General features: G+C 47.7%; 1 protein-coding gene across 5 annotated transcripts in view; it reads right to left on the bottom strand.

Moving 5' to 3' along the window:
- The window catches only part of LOC119460525 (activating signal cointegrator 1 complex subunit 3), a 418,279-nt gene that overhangs the window by 154,809 nt on the left and 237,871 nt on the right, over positions 1 to 25,599 (bottom strand). For all 5 annotated transcript variants that reach the window (XM_049655120.1, XM_049655118.1, XM_049655119.1 and 2 more), the window contains 2 exons: positions 16,093 to 16,343; positions 76 to 244 (listed from right to left, as the gene is read on the bottom strand). In XM_049655120.1, the coding sequence (XP_049511077.1) occupies positions 76 to 244; positions 16,093 to 16,343 (420 nt within the window). The remainder of the gene's footprint in view (positions 1 to 75; positions 245 to 16,092; positions 16,344 to 25,599) is intronic.

Raw genomic sequence — 25,599 nt, 5'->3', positions numbered from 1 at the left:
AATGACAACACCGCACCCCCCCCCTCCCCCCCTTTCTTCACAGGTAGCGGCTAACAACCGAAAAGGGATCCACACCTGTGTGAGGTGGGTGCCGTTCGGGCAGGATGAGGTGCTGGAAAGTGAGTGGGATCGTCTGGTTGGAGCCCAGCCAGTAGTCCGAGTCTACACGCACCAGGTACTGTGGCGGCAGCGGCTCCGAGATGGGAATGGTGAACACCACATTCTGGCTCTCGCGCTTGATTACCTGTCCAGGACATGATCACAACACGGATTAGAAGTGCTGGTGGCATTTGTAAAAAGAGCACCCCATTTTACACAGCACAATGCACGGATGGCAGCCATGCCTTCTTTGGCCACTGTCTCCGCAACACGCTGGTCCTGCATCATACACACAAAAATATCACTGCCACGAGCAGATGACATCCTCCAGTGAGAGAAATGCGCACTAACCATTTGTTGAATGTGGTGCCTGCTTGAAGAGCTGCCCAGCCACCCTACCAAGTCCTTGCCTGAGTAGCAACAAGACGGCTCCTAACAGCTCACTTGATGCAGTCCATGCCGAAGTGGCTTCGGGTTATGGGCATTGCTTTGGGGTGTCGCAAACGCACAGTATCGTATGTATGCATTTGTGTGTAGTGTTAATTACCAGGGGTGCACAAATACCGAATAGTAGATTTCGAATCAAAATTTTGATTCAAATTAGGAAAAAAAATCTGAATATCAAATATAGAAACATTTATCATAAAATTTAATGCTTACAAATTCTGTGCAAGTAAACATGCTGCTGCACATAGTCGAGAGTCTTCTAGTATTGTATAACATAACTGTAGCAAGCTATCAATAACTTTGGTACCTAGAATTCAAGATATACGGCATAATCTACTTTTATTAAAGGGAACGACAAATTAGTATGCCAGCACTGATTACAGCTCAGTTCTAATATGGCTTAGACCGCTTGTAATGTAAGTCGCGAATATCTGCCATATAATCGCACTATAACCAAGACATCTTTCAAAGGCTGCAAATGTGCAAAACATGCAGATCAAGCATCTGCTCTTATAAGAGAATCGAAGCATGCGACAGGGATGTTTACATCTGTTTAAATTTACGAACGTTGAAAGGTTAACGTCCAATGACCCTGCAGTCTTCGCATAAAGCAAACAAACCAGCACAGAACACAGAAAAAAAAAAGTTGCCGACAAATTTTTCAGACCTGTTCGATTATTCGGAATTCCCCACAGCACCACCACCAACTCCACATAACTAACACACCGTATAGTGCCTCGTTCAATTTCACAGACTGATCAGTATGTGTGACGGCGAAAACATCGCTATTGCGATCCAATTTGCCATCTTTCATTGCATGTGCAACACTCATTTTCGTTCTTGAGGTGCTTCCTTTGCATTCCAAATGCTGTACAGCCACTGCAACACATTTTGTTGGCTTGGCACCAAACCGCATCTTTGGTCGGCGGCTACCGATGAAGTAGTGCTGTTAGGCCTAGCTGGCAGGGGTGTCGTATGGCATGTCCCCACAGGAAGCTCGCCCTTGTTTGTTCATACCCGCAGACGATTACAGCTAACATAACGTATAACGTCACGGCTGATAGAGCAGGACCGGACATAATTCAAACTCCTGTTTATATTCCCAAAGTAGAACTAAATGTATATGCACATCGCTTATAGTGCAGCTGCACGAGACGAAATACTGGTTAAAATGCGGTTGCCGGTAACTCTCGCAGACAAGCGAGGCAGCATGCGCTTCTCAACGAAGTCCACCAGCTAATGGGGGAGTGACGAAGGCGATGCAGAGGACCAGGAGGTGACACTGAGTGAGCGAACACACAAGGAACAGATGGGAAAAAAAATTTCACCGATGATTACGATACTCCCAATGCGATATTCGAGCGCAGCTCTATAAATGTCTTTATTTCACGCCATACTGGCTGGCACGAACCATCTGTCTCGTGCAGCATGTTGCAAATGGAGCGAAGTGATGTGTGACTGCCTCGCTAATTTGGATATTGCGAAAGCCAGTGCATGAGTGATGCTTGGGGACAATTCATAGCAGCCGTCGCCGACAGACATTCCAGACGACGCGCGCTGCTATGGCGCCATCTCGTAGCCATCGTCGCCGCACTACGCTTTTCTTCACATGCTTTCGCCCTACCTCCCTCTGCTTTCCACCTCATGGTTATGCTGCACCCTCCTCTCCACTTTCCTCCTCGCATCATTCATCCCCTGCTGCGGTCTGTGTACGCTTTCATCTTTCGCTGTGCTCATTGGCTCGGTTATGTCGCTGACGCTGACAGTCACTGCAGAAATAAGCATCTAACAGCTGTGCTCTAAAAAAAAAAAGAAATGTGGCGGCAGCGTGCTGGCTCAGTGGACCACTGCAAACACGTGCACAATGGTGCTCTTTGGCTTTTCAGTTTGTATGTGGAAAGTAAATTTAGTTGCCGACTTATTTCTTCATGCACGAATGCACTCACAAATATGTCTTTACTATAAGGCAGGCTCGAAAAACCATGGCAAGATCAATTGTTTTTTACAACTCCATAAGTGCGGGAAAATCGGTCAAGGCCGCGAGTGCGTCTCGCGTTCACCAGCCACTATGCACATCATTGCGAAACGCATATATCGCGTGTGCAATCTTTATGGCACTGTCAGTTCAAATTGTGTTCCGCAAATTTATCAGTTCAGAACGTTGTCCACACGTGAGCTTATGCCGTTCCTACCAGTAGGCACTCTTACAAACTTTTGCTATTTGCGTTCGCGATAGTTGCCGGCTGATCGCCCAGAAACCCCCTGCATCACGTGCACGGCAAGTTGTGCACGTGATCTCTTGCCAGATCAACGTTTATTCGTCTATGAGTACGAACATATCACAAAGGCAAGCTTTCCACTACGGTATGCCACCCAACACCCCCACCGAGGCCTAATCAGCGTCGTCTTGTTGGGAGTCAGCGGCCAAAGCTTGTGGGCATTGTGGAATGCACCAGCGCCATTGCGCAGGCTTCACCTGTTCTGCCATCCCTGCGTTTTGCCCCCCGTCCTACTCGCAACCGGTTTCATCAGTGGTGCTCCACTCGCGACGGTTTGCGGTGGGGGCGGGGTGCTCACGTCACGATGCGGCCGCGTTCGGCTTAGTGTGGTTCTTTTATCCCCAGGACCAGCGCAGGGTATGTACATGCTTTAATCACATCCGCCAACACCTTTGTGACTAGGACTTGAGCTCACGCACGGTGCCTTTGCCCGTGTGGGGAACGCGTACTTTGTGCTTATCCTTTCCTGACGCTACACCGAAGAGCAGTGCCTAGTGCTCGTGCGAGGTCGTACCCTGCCGAGCCGCACTTGCTGAAGGCCCAAGCCGAAGGAGATTGCCCGTGCTCTCATAAGTTGGCCCATTGGTTACCACAAGAGCAAGTAGCATAGCCGCCGAAAATATTCCTAGCAGCGTGTCCCAGTTGGAGTCTATGCTCTCGCAGCAACGTGCTATAGGCGCCCGTGTTTGTATTTTCGTCCTTGGTGCGTCCCCCCTTTGGTTCCCCGCCGCCTGCGTGTTTGCGCAGTGCTGGTGCCACCGGAGTCAATAAACGGTCTCCGTTAACTCAGGGAAATACAGTATAGACCACTTATAACGTAACTGCTTATAGTGCAGGACTGGATATAGTGGGGTCTTTTCAGACTCCCGTTAATTTTCCCATAGCACTCCATGTATACACGTATTGCTTATAGTGCAGTTGCAGAAAACGAAATACCAGTTACAGTGCGGCTGCCTGGGAGTACGAAGTCAGCGGAGACAGTGAACACTCCCCTCAAACGGGCGCCCCAAGGAGTGCTCGAGGAAGAGAGACGAAGCGGAGAAGGGCACGTGGTGCGAACGAACAGCCAGTGAGGCTGAAACCAGAATCTTGAGTGCGAGTCGTGATATATCACGGCGCGCATAGCGAGCGAGGGTCACGAAACTGCCAACGCCAGCCAACACTCGCTTCACGACAACGGGAGTAAACGAAACTTCAGGGAGCGGGCGGCGCCGGCACGGCACAGCGACGGGCGCACACGGAGACCGTGGAATGTGAGGGAGGAGGGCGGCAGGAAAGCGGATTTCGCCTCGGCAACTCCGCCGCTTCGGTGGCTCCCCTCGCCCTCCCTCGTAGCTGCCTCACTTTCCACTGTCACCGTGCAGGCGCCGCCGCTCCAGCCAGCCCGGCGCCAGCTCCCCGAAGTTTCGTTTTCTGCCGTTATCGGGAAGCGGGCGTTTGCTGGCGTGGGCAGTTTCGTTGGCTGGCCTGGGACAGCACCGCTGCTTCCCTCTGCGCCGTAGCCGCAGCGCTTAAGGTCAACACGTGACTAGAAAGTAGAGGAAGCATAAAGGAGAAAGAAGGGTTCACTGCCATTTTCTACGTGTGGCTATGGTAGCGTGGCTGAGACGTCGGCACGCACACGCATGTTCCGGTGCAACGCAGAATCGGCGGCCTTGCCATTTGAGAGAGGGTGAAATTTCCTGCGCATTTTTTTTTCTTTCTTTCTTTTTGTTTTGTTTGCGCGCGACATTGGGGGGTTTCTCCTAAGCTTTTACTCTATGGCGGTGCCGGAGCTATGCCGGTCGGAGGCGCCGCCGCGTGAATTATTTCATTAACGAGATTCGACTGTAAATTGAATGCAAACGTTCTAGCCGCATTCCTAGACTGTCGCATACGCGTGAGGGCTCGGTGCACATGTTATGCATATGTGTGGGCCTTGACAATTGTTGCTTTGGTTATAGTGGGGTACCGCTTATAGTGTGGATATTCGCGACTCCGGCGACTTACGTTATAAGTGGTCTACACTGTACTGTGTTCTTGCGTGTGTCACTTGGTAGCCACTTGCGGCCTGAGCACATGCGCAGCGGTTCTGGAGGCGATGGCTGACGCGGCACTGTGGCTTGCTAAGCTCGAACCCGCAGTGGTCGGTACTCCTGTGAGACCCAAAAACCCCACACTGGCGCGTTGCAGTTTGGTGCAGACTCAACAAAATGCTTCGCAGTGGCTTTACGGCACTTGAAAAACGAAGGATCGGTACTTTGTCAATGAAAGTAAGGGCACATCTTGGTCGTAAGCTTCGATTCCCGAACACACGCGGCTACTTGGTCTACATGTTTTGCACGTGCACAGTCTTTGAAAAATGTTGTTTTGGTTATAGTGTGGTGCCGCTTATAGTGCACAAATTCACGACTACGGCAACTTTCGTTAAGCAGTCTATGCTGTAAATAGTGATCAAGTTGACGGACTGAACTGAGGGCAGTGTGCTTGAAGAGGAGTTTGGGTTTGCGGGCGATCAGCTGAGGCAACTGCTACGAACGCTTTCCAAGTTTGTATGTGCGTATACTGGCAGGAACAGCGAAAACTCACGTGTGAACATAGCCTAAAGGTTCCAAACTGAATTTGCGAAACACAGCTTAAACTGACAGCGTCGCGAAGTCAAGGTCATTAGCACGATATCTGCACTTCGCGACAAATAGGTATTTCAAAAAGGCATTATTTTCAACAAAGCACAGCATACAGCAAAATTCAGGAAACAATTTTTCAGCCTTGCTGGAGTATTAAAATACTGTATTTACTTTCGGCACACAAACCAAGGTTTCAAAGAGCGACAATGCACATGCATTTATAGCCCCTTTATCTTGGGCTTTACATGCATTCGGTGTAGAGTACATTCTGCTGACAAGTGGCCAGAGCAAAGGCTTCTCGCATCGCCTTGCCAGCCTGGGCAATCCACCCGTGCAACGTGCGGCCACCTTTTCTGCTCCTTGTTTGCTTGCTGTGCCTATTCTCTTTCGTACACCCCTGGGCTACTCTCCTCTTGAGTGGCGCACCTGGTTGAGAAGTGCTCACTCATTTGTCTGCGGGAAATTTCAGTAGCCACATTACAACCAGTATTTCGTCTCGCACAGCTGCGGTATAAGAGGTACAGTAGAGACCACTTATAACGTAACCATTTATAGTGCAGGACCGGATATAGTACGGTCTTCTCAGACTCCCGTTAATTTTCCCATAGCACTCCATGTATACGCATACCGCTTACAGTGCAGCTGCGTGAGACGAAATACCGGTTATAATGCGGCTTCCACAGGAAAATCTCGCCGACAATGGCGGCAGCGAGCTTCTCAACAAGGTACGTGCTCTCGGCCGGCGTGTGCATTATTCAATGCAATCAAACTCTCGGTAATTCGGACTTAATTGGCCGCACATCGGTTAATTCGGACTACTTTCAGAGCTCGAGGAGCACCGCAAATGTGCGACGCAAAAGAGCCAAAACGGCGCTAGCGTCCAATCAAAACGAAGCGGTGCAGTCCGCATCGCCACAGCCATCAGTTGAAAATGTACTTGAACGACAGCAACGCCGGAACGCTTCGAGCCTATTTGTGTCTTTAAAGCCTGTATTCTTGCGTTTACCGCTGCGCATAATACCGCGTTGGCCGCGGGCTTTCGTAACTGCGTAGTCGTCATCCAAGATCGCGTCGATAGCAGCCACGGTTTGCTCCGCAGCAGTTGCGGCGAACAGTAGTTTCGTATTTATTCGGTACACGCGTCGGCCGTGTGCCTAAAAAACTGCGTAGTTGCCATCGATGATCGCATAGATAGCGACCGCGGTTTCGACTGCCAGTTGTTGCAGCGAATGGTAGTTAATTAGTCCAGACTTGGTGCGTGCGTCGGGCGCGTGCCTTCAGCACCGCAAAGTCGCCATTCATAATCGCGTCGATAGCGTCACGTTTTTTATTTCGCAGCGGTTGCGGCAAACTGTTGTTCCGTTTTGACTCGGTGTAAAGCTTACGAACTTAAAGAACACCGGCTACATCACGATTATGTTTTCGCCAGCTCACTGGCGAAAACGTAGTCGCGATGTGCGCGCGATAGTACAAAGCGTGTCTACATGCTTGGTCTGCATGTTTGCATGCGTGCAGGGCTTGAAAATCGTTGTTTTGGTTATAGTGCGATACCGCTTATAGTGCAGTTATTCGCGACTCTGGCGACTTACGTTATAAGCAGTCTACACTGTATATGTATACATTGAGTTTTATGGAAGGGTAAACGGGAGTCACAAAAAACCGCACTATATTTGGTCCTGCACTCTCAACAGTTATATTGTAAGTGGTCTTATACGAAGGTCTGGAAAATATATCTTATTTTATTCAATAGACTGTTTGGTGAATAGAATGGCAGGTGGGTTTTGTGGGATATCATTGAGCCAATTTTCGCAAAAGGCAAAAGTGCAAGTTTGGAATCACTAGAGTTAAGATTTCCGAGACCTGTCACGATTTAGTATATGCCGATGTTAGTCTATGCTCCCAACTTCACTCTTCAACAGCTCCTTGCACCATCTAATGTTATTTACAACAAGCAGAAAATGAAGCAAGTCATCTGGAAGAAGTGCGGAGCAACAAAAGAGCTGAAATCATCTTCAGGCCTGCATGAAAAGCAAAAAAAGTGCTGGACGAGCTGGTTTTGTCGTTCGTCTTTTTTGCAAGTTTGCGCTTGACGTGCTAACCCCGTAATTCGTCCTTAAAGGATTATGAGACTTGCTTGTACTCACTTTGCCATTCCAATGCAGGTAATATTTTAGACTTGGCAGGGAGCACTAGTGGTTTCCTCTGCCTCATGACATCCGAATTACGCTCTGGAAACTGTTTTTCATTCCTTCGAAATTGCAATAACTGTGAGAGTACCGCACTTACTTCGGGCGCATCACGTCTAATGCGGCGCCTGCCTCAGTGGTTATTGGAGGGCATGGGGATCGAGGCCTTCCCACGCCTCGTCCTCCTACGTCACGAATTGTGTTTAGCTCGATCTCCGAGAACTGCAGCCCCAGTGGCAACATGTGGGACACGACTAGTGTCCTGGAACTAGTTTCCAGCGCAAGCCATGCTTCTCCCTCCTGGCGTCCAGTCATCGTGCAAGCATATGTCACTGAGATGCGCGCACCACTATGAACGCCTACCAAGAGCGCATGTACTGCCACACACATACATGTGGTGAGAGACTGGTGGTGCCGCATTCCTTTGTTCTCCTTGCTGAATCCCTCGTCACGAATGTGCGATTCAATAAGAGCAACTTGAAGCTCAAAGTCTTTGGTCAAGGCTTCTAACTCCTCTCCAATCTCCATGATACGGTCCTCTTGTTGCTGAGTCGGGGCTTCACTCGTTGAAAACGCCATGATCTGCTCAGTGAGACTGAAGCTCGGCACAGGTCACCGATTTCTTTGCTTGCAGCCACTCCATTGAAGTTGTCTTCGCCTCCCTTGCAAGTAGATCTGGGGTTCCAGCACCAAGAAATATGTTGATTAGGGATGTGCGAATACTCGAATATTCGTTTTGAATCGAATAGTGAATGTTCAAATAATTATATTTGCTAACCAAATATCTCATATTCGATTTCCTGAATATTCATTTAATTTCTTGAATATTCGGTCTTTCAAATACTGGTACCTCCGATGAATGACCCGGCCATGATGGGTGCCTTAATGAATGCAGCATTCCGACAGCATGCGATCTTTATCGGTAAAAGGTTCGACCAGGCCAACCGAACCACCGATCAAAACAATTAACGCTACGCGGACAGAGGGAACTGCAAAAGCAGCGCGTGTGGAAAGCACGGAAGCACGTGTGAAGATTGTGCCGATTAGCCACCAAAAGGCACGCTGATTGTATAGAATATGCAAATTCAGAGTTCATGCATGTAGATTCGTGCAGTTTGGAGCTTGCTACGCACATTTGAACACATAGACGAACTTGGCACGCGTACTCGTAGTAGTTGCCTGCTGGTCAACTGTGGACCCGAACACCACTTCAACGGCCATCAATCTAAACTGTACACGTGATCTTGTGACTGATCACTGATAGGCCACCCATAGAAACGTATTACCGACAAGCTTTCCGTGATGGCTTGCAGCCTGTTATCACATCAGCCGGCGGCAACTTTTTGTCGCAGCCACACCATTGGCCACACTCTAGCGGGTAAGGCCTAATCGGAGCTGTGTCCACAGGTGTTGGCGTCTAAAGTTATGGTCACCGAATCGACGCAGCTCTATTCACAGTGGCTGCACGACCCTCAGAAAGCTGACAAACCGCCTCGTTAACGAAAGCGATTGCACAGGATGACCGCTTTATGTTCACGGCCGCCATCTTTAGAAAATATTCTCGTTTACAAAATACTTACGGTGGCTCCTCGTTCCAAACACCACGTTCGTAGGTACACAACAGTCTCTTTTTGTAGCTTCAAGCAACTTGTCACAAGACTAGGTTCGTATTTACATGGCGGGCTCGAAATTATCATGTGACAATGCCCTGATACCCAGCATTTACACAAACGGCAGAAGGATGCCGTCGAGAAAAAAAAAGGGCGGGGTGGAGGATTGGGTTGTCGTGTGAATTTGCCCTGGGCCTCACAGTTTGAGAGAACTCTTTACTGTCGGTGCGGTCTAAGGTGAATGCTTGCGGCGCTGATGACTTTTGTCTGTCACACAGATTGGCCATAACAAGCTGGCAATAACCCACAGAAACCACCTGCCATAAAGATAAAAAAACCTCCCTCCTGTTTTCTTCCAGAAAACTGGAAAGCAATACTTTTTAACCAAAAGAAGATTGCCATGAAGCACACTATATGGCCCACTATTAAACTGAAAACCTCACGGGTATTTAGGTCAACTTAGTTATTTCTTCAGCTTCAGAGGAAGAAATGCACTTAACTCTATTCCACAGACATTCTATTGATAAAAATAATTTCCAGACCTTCATAGACAAACTGAGTTGTTATCAGTGATGGCATAGTTTGGTGTTCCCTTTAATAAGAGTAGAGCATACTATGCATCTTAATTCATAGGTACCCATGTCACTGATAGTTAGCAAGATTCTTGTTAAATAATGTGATTAGCCTCCTGAGCATGAGCAGCACTTTGTTTATTGCACAAAATTTGGAAGCATAAAAGTTTGTGTTAAGTTTTCTGCTATTCGATATTCGATTTGATATTCAATTCGAAATGAACTATTCAGTATTCGCACAACCCTAGGCCGCGAATTTGTAGCGAAGCATTATGACTTATTCTATCTACTCTAGTCTTATCATGCACCGCTCATGGCCGGCTGATCCCGTTGATAACGCGAGCGGACCGTCGCTCCGACCACTGACAAAGCGCGATAAGCGCGAAAAGGCATTATTACATGAAAGGCATTGCTACAAAATACCGGCCCTAGTGTTAATAATGTAGCGCTTATCAACTAATCAATAGTCGCTTCGGGACTTTTGTTAACTGGGTTTATTAAGAGAAATACAAATCAATAGTCACAACGTAGACCACGAAGGGGAAAACGCATATGCTGCTTTGCAATCTATGTAGCATCTCAGGTTCTGTTCTTTCCAGCATACCTTTGCGAGGTTGAAGTCCCGTATACTGCCCAAACTCCCACAAACAGATACAATGGCACTTGGAGGGTGGTGGAGGCGCACACTGAATATACAAACTGCGGTGTTATTGGCTGCCACCCTTGGAAATGTGACTCTTGCATCTGTCTCACGAGTTCTGTGCGTTGAAGCAATAGCTGGTTGATCGCCGATTGTAGATTATTTAACATAATCTTAATTTTCATTCCCGGCACTCACCTACACAATTTCAGAAGTTTGGCATAAATTCATTTGTACGCAGCTTGTTGGTACACGATACATTGTGTCTTGTGTGTACTGTAGTGTATGCTGCACGAGTTCTACGATGTCCTTCAAAGGCTATCGATGGGGTTGGATATCAAGTCCCACAACACTGCGTACAATAAGCATATGTGAGAAAGAAAGGCCACACCCTTTTGGGTTCCTTACAGACTTCTTCACTACGTCCCTCCAAGCAATAGACAGTGGAACCCTGATTATACGACTTTCAGAGGACCACGCAAAACCGTCGTATAATCCGGGCGTCGTATAATAAAAAAACGAAGAATATAGGCAGTGACGCTCAGTCTTGCTAAAAAAAAAAAAAACGGGTACGGGCCGTCTGAATAAGCCTGCGGCACGAGTTTGCACTGCTCCAAGGAAGGTACATTAAATTATAAAGAAATTACCGTATTTATTGATTGTAACGCGCATATTTTTCATGATTTTCGTTGCTTGAACTCAACCCTCGCATTACAGTCCAACAACAGCAAAATTTGGGATTTTAAAACAAATGCTCCAAATCCCACGATTTCTAGCGCAACGTTGGCAACCTGTAACTTTACGTCTCGATCCAGTCCATATACAGTCGCCGACCGATAAATCGGACGCCGATAATCTGGACATGCTCGGTAATTTGCACAGCTCTGTGGCACCACCAATGGCCCCGTAGACTTAATGCGTCAAGACAATCAATATTTCGAACAGCCGCCAGCTCTAGATTCGATTATCCGGACTCCGTCCATGACTGCAACGTACTCGTATTCTGCAGCCATTATCTCCTCTGGCAACTTCGATAAGACATGAAGTATGGCCTCAGGGATAAGCAACATCAAGTATGGCCTCAGAGATTATAAGTAAAATGGTAATCCCTGAGGCCTTCTCCCGGTCGCAGCACTACGCCTCAGATTAAATTTCAAATGCTGATCTTGGAGGCTTTGCCTGAATTGCGAGGTCGCATCAACACTGCGATCATCACATCCTATTCCGGCATCCTAGCGCATGGTGGCATGGCCCGCTCTCGCCATTCTGTTTGTTTACTTGGCGTTGCAGACAGCGCTCTGCCGCGTCAAATGGCACCAACGGTCCCCTCGCAATCTGACTCCGAATGAGGCTTCAGTCACAGTCCTAATGACCGCAACTCCGCAACCGAAGAGCCTGAACTACCGCCTACCACAACGAGCTCAAATGCGGAGAACATTGATGACGTGCTAGGCTGCAATGTGCTGATTCCTGCCGCCGTTACATTTGAAGACTTTGCAGACGTCGACAGCGCGGTGTTGTGTGCACGGCATGTCGCCCGTTTCTGAATGGGACGGTACCGAAAATGGTACGCAGAATTCTGGGACAAGCCTTGAAAGAACACCACGACCACGAAGCAAGAAACCTTTAGGAGTGGAAACTCCGCCAGTTGCGGCGACCAGAAAATGTCACAAGCCCGCGGAGCCACTATTATGCTGGCGGCATCTGGTGGCCGAGAAAGAAATTATCGCCGTCTTGGTTGCCAAGGCAACCAGTCACGTGTGTTACTCCCGTTCGGCCGCGCGCCTCACAAGTTCTACCGAGGGCACTCACGCGTCCCACCTGCGTCCCCATCTTAGGCTAGCAAATTCCGAACAAGGGTACACTGCACGTATCAGCGCTGTTAGTATTACGGCCCTCTAACAGACACCGACAAGAACACTTGCTGTTTGACGTAAAGGCCCACAAAAAGAACGTTACGGCGTGCACGCTCAAGCGAACGCCGAACGCCCATGTCGTCTCCTTGGCATCTGCTTTGAGCGAGAGACATGGGCGCCGCCGAAGAGAACGCGCCCGAGCAGCCGTCGGGCTTCTGTTTTTTTTTTTTTCACTGCTGCTTGCATGACGCAGCCGCAAGACGCCGCGCCGCTGCATGCGCCCCCGTCGGTACATACTAATGTGACGTTATCTGGTCGCAGGCGAGCGCCCACACTGACGGGAGTTTCAACTAGTAAATAATCTTTCTCCAAGACCACGACATAATCCAGTGTCTGGCTCCTCAGGGCTTGGAGGGTAATGTTGCGGCAGACCGTATAGCTCAAGGATTCAACAACCGAGCTGCGGCCAGGCCGAGTTCAGAACTTCTTCCAAGCACTCGTGATATTCTTCTATAACGGGAGGAACGCAGAATCTACGATCATCCACACAAGGCCCTTAACAGACAGCAGAGTAGGGACTGGCGACGCATTCAAACAAACAGCCTCCCCAACCTACATCACCTCAGTAAAATACACTCTAAAAAAAAGTTTACATCCTTTGGGTTGTATCTTGTCCCCAAACAGTAATCGTCATCTGCCTTGCTTGCGTTTCCTTTCTTGAAAACTGAGCGCTCGCTACTTTCCTGCCGAGAATGCTGTGCCACGCTGATAACCCACAAGCCTTTCGTGACTAGGAAGTACCAGACTGGCAGCGTTAAAGAAAGGAAATGTTGAGAAGACAGATGACGATTATTGTTTGGGGACAAGATACGACCCAAATGGTGTAAACTTTTTTTAGAGTGTAAGCCCAACTAGATTTCTGTCCATGGTGTTCCAACAAACCCACATTACAACATATCACATGGGAGTGCCTGGAAAGGCCTTCACAAATTACTAGCCCATACATAACATTACAACCACTCATGTTAAATAGGCAGTGGGAGGCATGGCTTGCGGACGAGGCAAAGGAGAGCCAAGTGGCGCTCCTGGACCAAGCCCAGCGAGCCACTCGGAGCCCTGCACTAAGGGCCCAACCACACTCGCCTAATTTTTCTTTTTGAAATATACTTTCTTTCCTTCCTTCCTTTTCATTGGAATCAATGCTGTTTTCGCTGTGCTTATGCCTGGTTACAATGCCGCAATACCCTACGGCCTTTTGCGATTCGACTGCGTTCATTCGCGATGTTATGGCGATATAGTGCATTCGGTATGACGGCTGCTTCGAGAAACGAGCAATTTTGATGGCCGAGGAGCTGGGAAAGTCTGCCATGACTCGGTGTCTCGACGTCAACGAGTCGAAGATTTGCGGATGGCGGGACCACCGGCAGGCCCTCTTTAAATGCTGGGTCGGCCGGAAAGGCTCTCTGTGGAACTTTAAGTGACCTGGTACTGACCCCGAATGAAATGTTTGCGCTGTCTTTTAAGAAGTACATAAATCTCAAACAAGCTCAATGGCACGAAAGATGACTTGATTCTCGGGCTATCACTTCAGGAGATTGTTTCGGTTTCACGATTCTCTGCTCATCCCGGCACCGAACCCCTCAAAGTATATGGGCGACAGCACTCTTGGCGCTGATAGCGTCATTAGGACAGCGCCAGAAACACTTGGTGTCCCACTTTAAGTACCGAGTCACGCGAAATTTCGCAAGTCACGCGAATTTCACGTGAAACTATATACGAAAGTGATCACCCCAAATACCGCCCAAGGAAAGCTCCGTCTCCTCTTCAGACGACGATGAAGGAAAAGAACAAGTTTCCAAATTGCGATTTATTGAATAAAGGTACCATTTCTTTTTCCGTTCATCTTGCGTTACATTCGCGATTTTATTTGTATTATTTTACGTGACTGGAAAAACGCCCCTGGCGTTACCATCGCAGTCACGGTACATTCGGGTGAGTACGGTAGTGCACACCCATTATCAGCCGGCTGCAGTGTGCTCGCGCGCCAGCCTGCATCTGCTTAGGGCTTTTTTTTTTTCTTTCCTTTTTTCCTCGGACGGTACCGAGAGAGGCGCCGTACGAGGCTGGGTCGGCGTAACATTGCATCTTATAATCGAGGTTTTTGATACATTATTTCTATGGGCGTTTTGCTGGGACCATACCAATCCGTCGTAAAATACGGGTCATTGCCTGACTGGGAGACGTATAATCGAGGTTCTACTGTATGCGCTTGACATGGGCAGACACACTTGTGCGGCTTTGAGAACCATTGGTAAGCATGGACTCATACCGAGTTTGACTGCGAAGTTGGAAACAGCAGGGCTTAATGTAGAGGCACAGTTAACACCTTAGATTCTGTTGCAGAAAAGTTGGACGGTAGGTCTAAAAAGAAAAAAAAATGCTCCCCTAGAACAGCAAATGACGATTAAGACTAAAGTAAACCGAGCACTGAGGTTTTTTACCGTTCGTTTCTGTAGAAGTCAAAGCGGAGCAGCTGTTTTCCAGCCAACCTATAAAGTACAGTTAAACCTCAATATAACGAAGCCAGTAAAAGTGGCAATTTGTAACATTATATTGAAATTTCGTTATATTGATATTCTACCTTTTATACAAATAGTACAGTTGCCAATGGATTTTTTTTACATGAACAGGGCCACAAAAAAAAAAAAAAAAAAAAACGAATTATCAGGCAATTGAAGAAAGTAAATTTGAATGAGAAAAAAATCATTTAGTTGACTTTGAGAAATGACAAAAGATACGCGTGCCATGTCAATGATATCTTCACATAGGTGGTACAAAGCAAATCCAACCACACTTTCGCGTGCAGTAGGATGATGGTGTCATGAAAAATGCCGGAAGCAGACACCTTCATCTGCCTCTTGCTTCAATACCTCTCCGAAACTCAAGATAACGCAACCCTCCAGTACTAAACACACGGAAAGCAGGCACACAATGCTAAGCTATCTTGGCACGCCCACTCTTCGCACACGCATCAAGTTACTTCTAGGGCTGCGTATGCGCTTAGCCACGGCTGCACTAGAAAAGGAGAAGTACGCCAACCTGCCCCCCACCTCACATGTGCTTGATCATGGAACATGACACCAGTCCATTTCAGCGGTTGGTTGCTCTTGGTCATGTGGCACGCGACGTGAGAGTTGCGTTCACAAGCAGCCACTTGTAATTCAACTATTTAACTATCTGCATCTGCAGAAGTTTCCTTGTATTGTTTTGTCATTCCTTCGAAGCAGCAGTAAACTTTCATTATATTGAAATTGTGTATTAACACACTTCGTTACATTAAGGTTTAAAATATATGGCGTTTTATGGTCAAGAATTTATGAAAAGGTAATGACTTCGTTACACTAAAGTTTGTTATATCGAGATCTAAATGTAGATAAATTGCATCATGCCTGTTAAGAACTGGCCAACCAGATGACTATGAGCGATGGTAAATTAATGCATTTCACAAGTTACTGTTGCTGTAATGCATAAAATGGGCCTCCAGAAGATTTTGTGCAATTTCATTTCCACATTACACTACGTGGCAACTGATGATGGGGAAAAAAAACTGCCGACTTCAATGAGGGCATTCACAGCATGTTGGGAGTATGTGATAATTATTATGTGATAATTTTCAACTGCACAGTGTCTTAGGCTGTTGGTACTACTTTGTTAAATTGAAGTTTGACTGCTCATGCAGCATTCACATTCCCAAATCGAACTCACACGTACCCCAAGACTGACTGTTTCCGGCATACCTGGTGTTTTGTGAGAATGAAATATTCGTAGTGGTAGATCTCGTCGGAGTTTGGGTCCTCCACCCAGATCCAAAAGGCCTCTGCCCCCCTGTGGTATCGGTCACACCATCGAAAGTCAGGAGTGATGTCCAGCTGCACCTTCAGCACTGTGCGTGTGATTGGCTGGATCCTGGGCACCACCACAATCTGCGGTATCTGCCTGGCCAAAAGCTCCACTGTTGCACCAGCCCGCATATTGTGCACCATCATGCCTGTCCCAGGAGAGATAAAAACTGTCAAAGCTGTGGAAAAGCTAGAAGGCACTCACACAGGTCATAGTCATACACAAAATTAACACTCGCTCACAGCTCTTCTCAAGCTGCACTTGTTCACCCCTTGACAGCGCTACTGATGCTCTTAACCGCAATTCCATAACTAAACAACTGCACCGGGGAAAATACACACACGCACTTGTGCACATGTCAGATACAACCGCCATGGTTGCCATCAGGTAGATAAAGTTCAATAAATAAAAATGGGTACAACGAATTATCACATATAAAGCAGTAAATATAAAATTTGGTTAGTCATGGAGTATTCTTCTGCTATAACAAAATGACAATGCGATATCCGACACAGTATAAGTTATAGCAAAGCAAATTTTTCTTTGCACGTGCCTCAACATACATATTCCAGTAGCAAAAATGTCTCATACAGTCACCACGTGAATTTCTAGACGCCTGACTTTTCAGACCTGCGCAATTATTCGGATTTCCCTACGGCCCGGCCACTTAACAGTAACCCCAATGTATAACCACAATAACCAAAATTTCAGAAACGGCACAATGTTCTCGGCATGAACCGCAAGCACAATGTCACAGACATGGCAGCCGTGAACAAAGTACAGTGTAGACCGCTTACAACGTAAGTCGCCAGAGTCGCGAATATCCGCACTATAAGCGGTACCGCACTATAACCAAGGCAACAATTTTCAAGGCCCGCACATATGCAAAACATGTGCACCGAGCCGCCACGCGTATGCAACAGTCGAAGAATGCGGCTAGAATGTTTGCATTCAATTTACAGTCAAATTTCGTTAATTCGAACTGAATCACGCGGCCGTGCCTCCAACCGGCATTGCTCCGGCACTGCCATAGAGTAAAAGCTTAGGAGAGACCCCTCAATGTCGCTCGCGAACAAAACAAAACAAAAAAAAAGAAAGAAAAAAAAATGCGGTGGAAATTTCAACCTCTCTCAAATGGCAAGGTCGCCGATTCTGCATTGCGCCGGAACATACGTGTACGTGCCGACGTCTCAGCAACGCTACCTTAGCAACGCGTAGAAAATGGCAATGAACCCTTTTTCTCCTTTATGCTTCCTCTACTTTCTAGTCACGTGGTGACCTTGCGTGCTGCGGCTACGGCGTAGAGGGAAGCAGCGGCGCTGTCCCAGGCTGGCCAATGAAACTGCCCACGCCGCCAAACGCCCGCTTCCCGATAACGACAGAAAACGAAACTTCGGGGAGCTGGCATCGGGCCAGCTGGAGCGGCGGCGCCTGCACGGTGGCGGGCGTGCACGGTGACAGTCGAAAGTGAGGGAGCTACGAGGGAGGGCGAGGAGACCCACTGCTTCCCTGCTGCCCTCCTCCCTCACATTCCACAGTCTCCGCGTGCGCCCTTCGCCGTGCCGTGCCGGCGCTGCTCACTCCCCTAAGTTTCGTTTACTGCCGTTATCGTGAAGCGAGCGTTGGCCGGCATTGGCAGTTTCGTGGCCCTTGCTCGCTATGCGCACCGTGATATTTCACGACTCGCACTCAAGATTCTGGTTTCAGCCTCACTGGCTGTTCGTTCGCACCACGTGCCCTTCTCCTCCGCTTCGTCTCTCTTCCTCGAGCACTCCTTGGGGCGCTCGTTTGAGGGGAGCGTTCGCCGTCTCCGCTGACTTCTGTACTCCCAGGCAGCCGCACTGTAACCGGTATTTAGTTTCCCGCAACTTCACTATAAGCGATACGTGTATACATGGAGTGCTATGGACAATTAACGGGAGTCTGAAAAGACCGCACTATATCTGGTCCTGCACTATAAGCGGTTACATTATAAGTAGTCTATACTGTACGTCGACTAGGCATGAAACCACAACTTTGGTTGTCCAACTAAGGCGTGCATGGTAGTGAAACTTCTGAAGAAACCCATAGGTCCTGTAATGCTGGCTAGTGGAGGCACCGAAGCACCATCTACATTTTGTGGGTCCAATTTCTTGGTAGGAAAAATTATTCTTGGTCATTCAAGGCCTATTGCGCCAAGTTGGCCACTGCACCAGCTCACATCCATCATCTGCACTACATAAAAGAGCACATAAAAACAGTACAAATGAAGCACAAGCAAGTGAGAATATTCGCCACAACATTGCGTCACAATCCGGCCTGAAAACAGTCAAGCACCCATGGGTATTTATAGCCCTCATTCTATAACGGCGATTATTTTCGCTCTTGCAACTGTGGGGATTTCGGGTTGTCTGCTCCGCTTTGTGTGCAATTTGCTATCGGAGCGCTGGATGAAAGTGCGTGTTGGTGCAATAACAAGTGATTCCCACAATGTGAAGTGCGGTGTGCCACTTCTGTTTAACACAGTACTCGCCGTGCTTCCAAGTCACTTGCCTCGAGACAGTGAGCATAGCTATCTATGCAGATGATATTGCTCTGTGGATAAGTAGCCCTTCGCACCTTGGCCCGCGGCTTCATGCAAGCTTGCAAAGAGCTCTGAACGCGACTTCAGGGTACTTGGGTGAAGTTGGCCTGCAGATATCACCTGCTAAGTCAGCTGCAATAGTGTACCACCCTAAACCATGCGCTCGTCGAACAATGAGCCGACTGTACCTTGACGAAACGCCAATAAGCTCGGTGCGACACCACCATTATTTGGGCTTAATTGTGGATGATTGCATCTCTTGGCGTCCTGCCGTTAAATTCGTACGACACAAATCGCAATCCATCGTTAAGTATGTGGCCGCCTTGACTGCTAGAGGTGCTGGCTGTGACCTAACAATGGCTCTGCAGGTGTACCAATCATCTATACTCTCAGGCATGATGTATGCGTTACCATTCCTGAACGTCCCACCTAGTCTGGTGGCCCAAATGGAACGTGATCATCGTGTTTCCCTTCGACTAATGCTGGGATTACCTCCTGAGGCGCAATCAATTCCATTACTCACTGAAGCACATCAGTTACCTCTGAGGCTACAAGCAGACCAGAGAGCTCTATATCATATTGAGCGTCTGCACCGCGCATCGAATGGTCAAATGCTCCTTGATCGTCTGATTCACCGCCCGTTTTCTCGCATTGAAAAAATGGCGGCATTATTTATGAACATTACTCACATTTCTGAACATGATGCTTCAGTGACGCCGTCGCCTCCGCAAGATATCACCGAACATGTACTCCCCATTTACCTTACAATCCCGGACATACACAAAAAGTGTGATATGCCTGTTTCGGCTATATTCCAATTGGCTCAGTCGCACATGTTCGACAGATTTCTAGATTACCTTCAAGTATTTACAGATGCATCTGTACACAGCGACGGTCAAGGCACCTCTGCAGATTTTTTCTGCCCTTCGACTCAAGCACGATGTATATTTCATATACCCCATCCAGCCTGGTCAACAACTGTCAAGCTAGCAGCAATTAATGTTGCACTGAAATACGTGCAGGAGAAGTTAACCACACCGAAAATTGTCATATTTACGGACTCCCGTGCTGCACTTAGCAGATTACCACACAGTCAGGTTAATTGCCCAATTGTGCGCAGCATTACTGACTCTGCCAACAAAATTTTATCACGTGGGGTATCTCTTGTAGCTCAATGGATACCTTCGCACGTAGTGATCGCCGGAAATGAAGAGGCTGATCGACTGGCTTCAACTTGCACTCTTAACGACTGTGCTTGCCCTGAAATTTTGTGCAAGCTTGATGACGCTCGTCTGCTGATTCATCGCCACCTACTCAAGCAGCATCCAGACCAGTGCGTCGCAAATAGAATGTTCCCGCCGCGTGTTTGCGTTCGCGCTAGAGCGCAGCTACTCAAGCTAAGGGTTGGCTGTGTGAACATGCGCAAACGTTTATACAGACAAGGACGTGTGACCAGTCCATCGTGTACGTCTTGCGGTGGCTGCGAAACACTTCAGCATCTGATATTGGAGTGTACCGCTTTCAGTGTGCAATGCATATCACTAGTGAGGGACTATCATCTCCTTGGCCTGCGGTGTACGACACTAGACGAATGCTTATATCCCAGTAGTTGGGCCTCTCGACGTGATCAAGCCCGTCGCGCTCTCCTTACTTTTCTAGAAGCAACGAACTTAGGGGAAGTTTGTAACCCAGCAACTATTTCTTTTATTTTACATTCTTTAGTAGCGTGACCTGCAGGGACGGGCCCTACTGTAGTTGTACTTTATTCTTTTGAGATTTGCCATCTCGCTCTTTCTTTCCTCTTTCCTCCCCCCCTTCCCATCTTTCATTTCTATGTTTGTCTCCTCCTTTCTGAAGAGTAGGCAGGCGTTGTGCCCCTTAAGGTGGTAGTTGCCAGCCTTGCTCCTCGCTTTCGCTTTCCTGTGTATATGTTTACAAATCAAATAATAATAATATAACGGCAGCCATTAAACTGATGAGCTTTGAGAGTTTAGCATGAAACCAGAACAGTGGGTTCTGCCGATTTCGAAGTAAGTACCTCAGGTCTTTAGTACCAACAGAAATATTTTATTTAAGTGTCAAGAGAAAATAACAGTGCAAGAAAAGCTACAGCGCAATAATGCACGAAAACCCCACTTTCATCTTCACTAGCACAGCACACAAGCCACATATAGTTTTCTTCGGTACTGAACACATAACTAAAACATATTTAGTGAAAAACCTACTGAAAAATAAAGTTACTGATCAAATCTTGTAAGGCTAATAACACATATATTAGCATTATTTTTATGGCTACACATAAGAGACTTCGGCTGACATTACAGTTTTAAATATGGCAATACTATCTTCGCATATCTCAGCCACGCATTGCCATGCGCAAACTGCAGAAAGCCTGCACAATTTCGTACCCATAATTGTTTGTGGATGGAACCAAACAGGTGACAATATTTTTCTTAATTCTAATGACATTGTCTATACCTTTACAAATGTTTACTTAAGTGAATTATGGATGTGTAATTTTCATTAACTGGTCTTCTGCATCACGAGAGGTAGTCACTGCTATCACACAAACTTCGTTATAGCCTCGCCTTCGCGACCTATGTGAACAGACCTTGGTCCAACTACCGACAAAGCGCCACTGGTTAGGCCTAGTAGTGGGGCTGGTAAAGTGGCTGGTGACAAGCCATCACAGCAAGCTCTTCATCATTATATGCACACTAGTAGACCTTATTGGCAATTGAGCGCAATATCAGATGCACAGGTTAGACTGACGGCTGTGGTAGCGAAGCGCAGATCTACATGCAGTTCCTTTCTAGTGCAAAAGGCCTATTGGAAGCAGCGGCGGTGATTTGGTCAGAATGCAGCCAGTCTACAAGTCAACATACCAATTCTACGCAATAACACCAATCAGAGAGTTGTGTTCTTGCAGTGGTGCAGAATGTGTGTATGTTGTTCCTGTGCTTCATACCAACATGGCAACATGCCAATGAGTCATCAAAATATGCAGGAGACTTTGCTGGCCCGTCAAAGGCACCGTGCTTGCATTTCTTTTGCATTAACCTGATCGCCATTTGTTTTCTTTCGAACGTCTACATGTATGCTCATAATGAATATTGCATTTAACAAAAAAAAATTTGTGGCTGAGGTGATTTGTTATGACGAAAGTTGATTGTATGAGAAATTGAGCAAATCAATGCCATTGAATACCATGCACTGCATATTCCATTACAAGGTTTGCGTATTAAATATGATTACACGCTAACATTACAGATGCCAACTGATAATTCAGACCCGACAGGACCGCCCAATTGTCTGAATAATTGGGAGTCCTGAATATCAGATTCGTCAGAAGACAAGCGACTTTATTCCACAAGTGGTAAAAAAAAAAAATGTGTGCCACGCTGTGTTGCATAGATTAGGGGTGTGGAAATACTCAAATATCACCGAATTAACTCAAATAGTAAACGTTCGAAAAATTCGATTCCCGAATTGACTTATGGCATTGCGAATGAATTATTGAAAAATTAATTATTCCATTCCACTATTCAATTTTTTGAATATTCAGAATATTCGGTGAAACATGGTCGGAACCTTAACGCATGCAACCTTTCCAGTCGCAGTTGGTACAAGGTTCGTTGGTCAGCAGAGGACCGATCGAAACAATAACGTGATGAGGACTGAGGGGTTGGCGACAAAAGCAGTGCAAACTTCAGAAAGCGCGAAAGCATGTGTGAAGATCGGGCCAATTAGCTACCTGAGGCACGCAGATTGTATGGGATATATAGTTAAACCTGGATATAACGAAATTGACAAATTCCCGAAAAACTTCGTTATAAAGGGGATTTCGTTACATGCAGGTTCGGCACGAAAATTCGAAGAAACACTTAAGTAAGCAGAAGGGTAACAGACGGCTGAGCTCACCCAAAACATTTATTTTGCGGTAAAAAACTGTGTGATTTTGCTTCGTTGTTTGTTCATGATGGACGGCAGAACTGACCGTTCGTACGACATCAATGAACACAATGCTGCTCCGGAGAGTGCCTGCTTGGCGGGCTAGGCCAGCTGCAGCAAGTGGCGGGATCAGGTTTGAATGAAGGGAGGGGGTGTGGGGATGCGCGACTCTCACGCGTCTCCTGTGGTCCGGCTTCACCGCGTGGCTGGGCGCCGGAGGCGGTTGTACTGGTTGCGGCGCGTTGCAAGAGATGGCGCGAGTGTCGCGATGCTAGCGCCACCGAACCCGCGGCGGGGTGACTTGGGAGAAAAAGGTCGAAGGCGCTCGCTCTTTGGGTTGGGATCGGTGAGCGACGCGGACGTCCCGCGCGTGCGCCGATCCACGCTTCGCGAGACGTCTAGCGTGGCTCGGAGCGAGGCACCGTTCCCGTGACCGCAAACGTGAACGACTAGGCGATGGCATCATAGCATGGGGTGAACATATTCGCTCGCTATCCGGTCGCGGTGAGTCGGACTTCCTTGATTTGTCGCGCGCCCATGTGAATGTTCTATTGGTAGTAATTCTGAGACGCCACAGGGGAAAGGTCATGCCCGTGGCGGCAAGATCGCCGGGTCGAGGATGCAGCCCCGCCTCGCGCACGCTCGCTCGCATGCACGCACACGTGCGCTCGCTCTCGCCTCACACTCGCCATGAATTCGAGCGCGCCAAGCACGATGTTGCCGCTTCGCATTCCGTTGCGGCGGAGACGGTGGTTCCGCTTGATGCTCGCGCAAAAATGACAAAATTTGGGGCGAAATCTCTAGGTAGTCCATGGGGAAAATTCGTTATTTCGAGGGGGACTCCCGCTGCCACTTCATTACGTAGAGGTCACAAATACATGTGCTTCTATGAAGTAACGGCGGGAAATAGAAAAACTTCGTATATCCAGGAATTCCTTATATGGAGGTTCGTTATAAGCAGGTTTAACTGTATATTCACGCAGTTCAGAGCTTTCTGTCCATGCACGAGCTTAAAGCACGCAGAAAAACTTGGTACACCTGCCTGCGGACCCGAACACCATTTCAACAGTCGTCGATCAATGGCCTGCTAAGCACTGCTTTGTCGAGCGTCGGCAACTAATGTTACAGTTTGGTGCTGAATCGACACAGATATATTCGCAGCAGCCACACGATGCTCGAAAAGCCAACAAACTACCTTGCCAATGCAAACAAGTGTATGGGATGGCACCAACATTTTTCATGGCCGCCATCTTTGTGGTACACTGTATGGTGGCCTCTTGTTCCTGACACCGTTCGTAGATGAGCACATAATCTTTTTAACGCAAGAGCGTTATGGGCCCCGTGTTGCAGAAAATCCGATGTCGGTGTCGGCGACGTTGTCCGTTAGTGAAAAATCATCCCGAACCACGCAGGCCCTCCTCACGGGGCATAGGCATTACTGAACTATTTCTATTTCTCAAAGTAAAATGTATCAGAAAATTCGTAAAGTACGACTTACACACAACTTACAGACATGACAGCGTCGGGTTGTAATTTTAATATACGAGAAAACATAATTCTGTCACGCAGAAACTCACACAAACCCCTTCTGTAGCTGCTGTTTGAGGTCTGTCTTAGTGGGAGCGGCGTGCACCACTTGGTCCCTTGCAACACTATCCAGATGACACTTCCCTCCGCACATTCGCCGGGGGGGGATGGAAAGCTCACCTTCATGCATACCTAATATTCGCTGCCAGTGTTTCACGATACACATTACGATTACATAAGCTGCAGTTGCTGGAAGTGTGAGAAGTAGTCAGGGATCTTTGAATGCTATCGTGTTCCACTCTTAAAGGCGAAGTAAAGTTTAGGCATCCTCCAATTTTTTTTGGCTTCGAGCAACCCTTCACAAGACTAGTTTTAGAATTATACGGAGGGTGCAAATGTGTCATAGTGACCATAGTCGGGTACTAAGAAGGCAGGAGAGGGTCCGCCCAGATGAACGAAGTGAGGCCGCCGATTACCTTTGCGACTGAAGAAATAGTCCCACTGACGCGACTAGGCCCAGTTCGAAACACAAGCTGCCATGTTCATCGTTGACGGGGTCACCAGCCTTCCGACTCATGACGTTAGAGACCGCGCCCATTAGTGGAGGCTTGTGAGCATCCGCCTTTGAGGGGGCAAATGCCGCTGCCTTCTAAGGTTCTACCCGACTATAGTGAGTTGACCACCTGTGTGGATGGCGGATGGACACGGAAAGGGGGGGTTCCTTGTGCGCACTTGCTGTGGCCCTCCCGATTTCTGCACATTTGACAGGTGGCAAATGACGCAGAACCCGACAATAAAAAGGCGCCTGTTTTTTACCATCAGCGCGACCGTGGATCAACCTGCGCAACACCAACGATGGCCTCTTCTTTGTGGGGTGTTATGTGCCAAAACCACTTCCAATTATGAGGCACGCCGTAGGATGACCAGCACCACGAGGCAGCAGGTGTTTTGATGGAGAAGTGCAGTTTTCAATCAGTAGAAGATCGTCATACATACGCACACATGCGCATGAATAAAAGCCGGGAGAGTTGTCTGCTCTGCCGCGGTGCTACCTTCCAAAGTTTAAAAATGCTGCTCGCATAATTCTATAGCTTGGTCACGCGAGAGATGGGGAATTTTTTTTCATTTGGCCGTCACATACGGTAAAAGCTCGTTAATTCAGATCTAACGAGCCCCGAGAAAAATGCCCAATTATCCGAATGCAAAATTAACGAACGAACAAGAAAAACAACATTAAATCCAAGTTGTAGAAGGATACCTTTATTTACAGAAGTACTTTGCAATAGTCGTCTGCTTTTTCACACAAGTTCCAGATGACATCTTTTTCTTTTCAACTTTTTCTTAGCTCTTTCAAGTGCCCAAC

The sequence above is a fragment of the Dermacentor silvarum genome, chromosome 8, assembly GCF_013339745.2.
Source record: "Dermacentor silvarum isolate Dsil-2018 chromosome 8, BIME_Dsil_1.4, whole genome shotgun sequence".
In the NCBI taxonomy this organism is placed as follows: domain Eukaryota; kingdom Metazoa; phylum Arthropoda; class Arachnida; order Ixodida; family Ixodidae; genus Dermacentor; species Dermacentor silvarum.
This window is presented reverse-complemented; position numbering and strand designations above follow the sequence as displayed.